The 2,872-nt window shown below is 48.2% G+C and overlaps 1 protein-coding gene across 1 annotated transcript; it reads right to left on the bottom strand.

Moving 5' to 3' along the window:
- Positions 1-318: 318 nt before the first annotated feature.
- Positions 319-732, bottom strand: LOC147880697 (xyloglucan 6-xylosyltransferase 1-like). Its single transcript, XM_087370657.1, has one exon. The coding sequence runs from the start codon at positions 730-732 to the stop codon at positions 319-321; it is 414 nt and encodes a 137-aa protein (XP_087226783.1).
- Positions 733-2,872: the final 2,140 nt, after the last annotated feature.

The following is a 2,872-nucleotide window of genomic DNA, read 5'->3' as shown; positions in this document are numbered from 1 at the left end:
ACTGCAAAAAATTCAGATCTCGAGGCCAGGTGGGTATCGAGTTTCCTCCTTGGAGATTTGGAATGCTTCCTTGAGACTGAGAAGACCCGCAGCGCCGGAGGGCTGGATGAGGAGGAAGTGATGAGGGAGGCGGGAAAATGCCATTCTTCGTCTCAATCCACTGTGCATGATCTCGAGAAGAAGTTCGAGCTTGCGAGCTATAGCCTCCGATGGAATCTTCAACAACCCGCTCAGTCCCTCAGAGCCTTCAACGATCACGGGCGCAAGGCAGCGCGCAAAGACTCTATACAATGGTCGACCTCCACGTCGTTGATTGATCTAGGATGCAAGCGCTCTACTTTGATCGACTCCAAGGTCGCATGCCGGAACATGCCGGAAGCCATATAGCTTCAGAATCTGATTATTTGTGAAGTTGAAGGCTCGCTGCAGATCACGCATGCATGGAAGCTGGGCTGCATCTCTGCGAGCTCCACCGCAAGGCTTGCAGCCTTTGAAATGGGTGACTAGAGGCCATTGATGCCTCGCATTTCCGTTGATCACCACCTTCCAGTTGCCGTGCATGCTGCGAGAGCTCTCCAAGAACACCTTATTGCGCCACTTCGATGTTCTCTCTGTGATCAACAGATATAGGCTCAATGCGGATTGCTCTTCCGCTTCGAGCCTAATTGATGACCTTTGTTCCAGTGTCCCCGGCAATGGTTCCTCATGAATATCGATTCCCTTGCTTCCCATCGCTGCCCACGCTTCTAGCAAATCTAATGACCAACTACAGCTGCAAACTACAACAAAGGCGATCAATGATAGAACTCCTCAACGAAAGCGCCTCCAGGATTTCCATCGCAAACGACCTGCAAGATTCCATCATCACCGGAATCTCTACGGTTCCGTTAACCTCAAGAGAGTGACACATGGCAGATGGGGCTATCACCCAGTAATGGTTCAAATAACGACACGTGGCGGATCAAATATACCTACGGTTAGATTAGAGTAACCTTGCTAGGTTGGTATAGTAAAGTTTACTTGGGTTGGGTTTGGTTGGCCAAATTTGTGCCACGTGGCAACCTTATCCTACCCACGTGCCACGTCACCACATTATCCTGACACGTGGCAATCCTTATTAGACACGTCAACAGTCCCGTGAGACTGCCACGTCACATGCCACGTTAGCAAGACACGTCAGCAAGCCACATCATCACCGACTGCCACATCATCAAAGCCACGGCATCAGTGCCATGTCATCAAGCCACGTCATCAGTGCCACCTCAGCAGTCCAGTCAGCACTGACCCCTGCAGGCACAGTCCCTTGCCAGGCACACTGTGCACACACTGCATGTGCACACTCCTGCCACCTCAGCACAGAGCTTCACTGGCACACCTCTTGCTAAGCACAGTGCCACATCATCACTACATGTGACTCACAGTGACACATCATCATTGAGCACCATTTGCACTCCTTTTGCCCCTCCACCTAGATCAAGTCATATCTCTTGATCCAGGAAGAATTTGAGGGTGCTCCAAAAAGGAAAGTCGCTCGATTTTTCGTGCTCTACGCGCTCGTTACATCACGCGCACATTTCAGCGCAAGTTACACTCACATTTGAGCCTCGCCGATAAAACCACTTCCTTCACGCACATTTGCCTCTACATCGACGCATCTGACCCAGCACTTAAAAAGAACAAAGGAAAAGGAATTATTTGCTGCTCTTTCATCGATCGACAGTTGGTTTAGATCTAGATCAGAGTAGACTAGATCGCCATAGAGGGGACGCTTTGAATTCCCCAAGTTGCCAATCTAAGCCATGCCCGAAATTCCCGACTAGTACCTACTCGGAGTCAGTCCATACGCTCACATCCGATTTCACATCATTACATTACCTGAAACCGTACGTTCATCAGTTCAGTGAGCAGACTTCAGAGTTCAGAGGCATTGCAGATTGATTCAGTGGGCAGATAGCACTTGATTTCACACACACATGCCACCATTGTAAAGCCTATTTGGCTATCTCACGGCATCGTGCACATCATTTTTTCAGCCTTGTAAAGCCTCTTGGCTATTCCCGGCATCATTGCCACAAGCCTTGTAACACAGATCAGATCTTATATACTGCAGTTCTATCTTCACCGATGGTACAGAGATTTCACTTGGCATCTTCAGTGTATTTGCAGTTGATTCATACAGAGTTTTCCAGGACACTTTTTGAGTACATTGTTTGCACCATGTCGACTAGCAACCTCAATCTGGAGGCATTTGCTAAGTTAGACAACTCCAATTACGGTACATGGAAATACCGAATGGAGACCATTCTTGTGCTTCAGGACAAATGGGAGTATGTCGATGGATCTATACCTAGACCATTGGCCGATCCAGCCACCAGTAGCTCTACTCCATCTGTTGTCATAGCACCAGCAACGGGATCTACATCGGGATCTACATCTACACAAACAGTTTCCGCACCAGTAGCAGATCCTGCCATTGCCCGCCGAGCTCAAGCAGAAATGGGATAAGAAAGACAAGTATGCCTATCACCTGATCAAGCAGAATGTGCAAGATGTCATTCTAGGACAGCTCAACACAGTCAAGACATCAAAAGAAGCATGGGATATGTTCGTAGCTCTCTATGAGTCCAAGAACACATCCAAGATTCTCACCCTGAGAAACTAGATCAACCAGAGTTTCCACAATAGCAGTGAAACCGGTCATGCTTATGTACTCCGCATCAAAGACTACAACAATCAACTTGCAGCAGCAGGAGAGACTATGAATCCCGCAGAAATGGTTCAAGTAATCCTGAATGGACTAGGAGAAGGATATGAGAATCTAGTCCAGAGTATTGCCATCCAACGGCAAATTCCAACACTGGAAGGACTTCAG

Source organism: Dipteris shenzhenensis, chromosome 32, assembly GCF_047967505.1.
Source record: "Dipteris shenzhenensis isolate YYH24624 ecotype China chromosome 32, Dip_SZ_1.0, whole genome shotgun sequence".
NCBI classification, from domain to species: domain Eukaryota; kingdom Viridiplantae; phylum Streptophyta; class Polypodiopsida; order Gleicheniales; family Dipteridaceae; genus Dipteris; species Dipteris shenzhenensis.
The sequence above is the reverse complement of the archived record's forward strand: the minus strand, read 5'-3'. Positions and strand labels throughout refer to the sequence as shown.

Excerpts from the sequence above, each read along its gene's own strand:
- LOC147880697 (XM_087370657.1), bottom strand. The coding sequence starts at position 732 with ATGGGAAGCAAGGGAATCGATATTCATGAGGAACCATTGCCGGGGACA.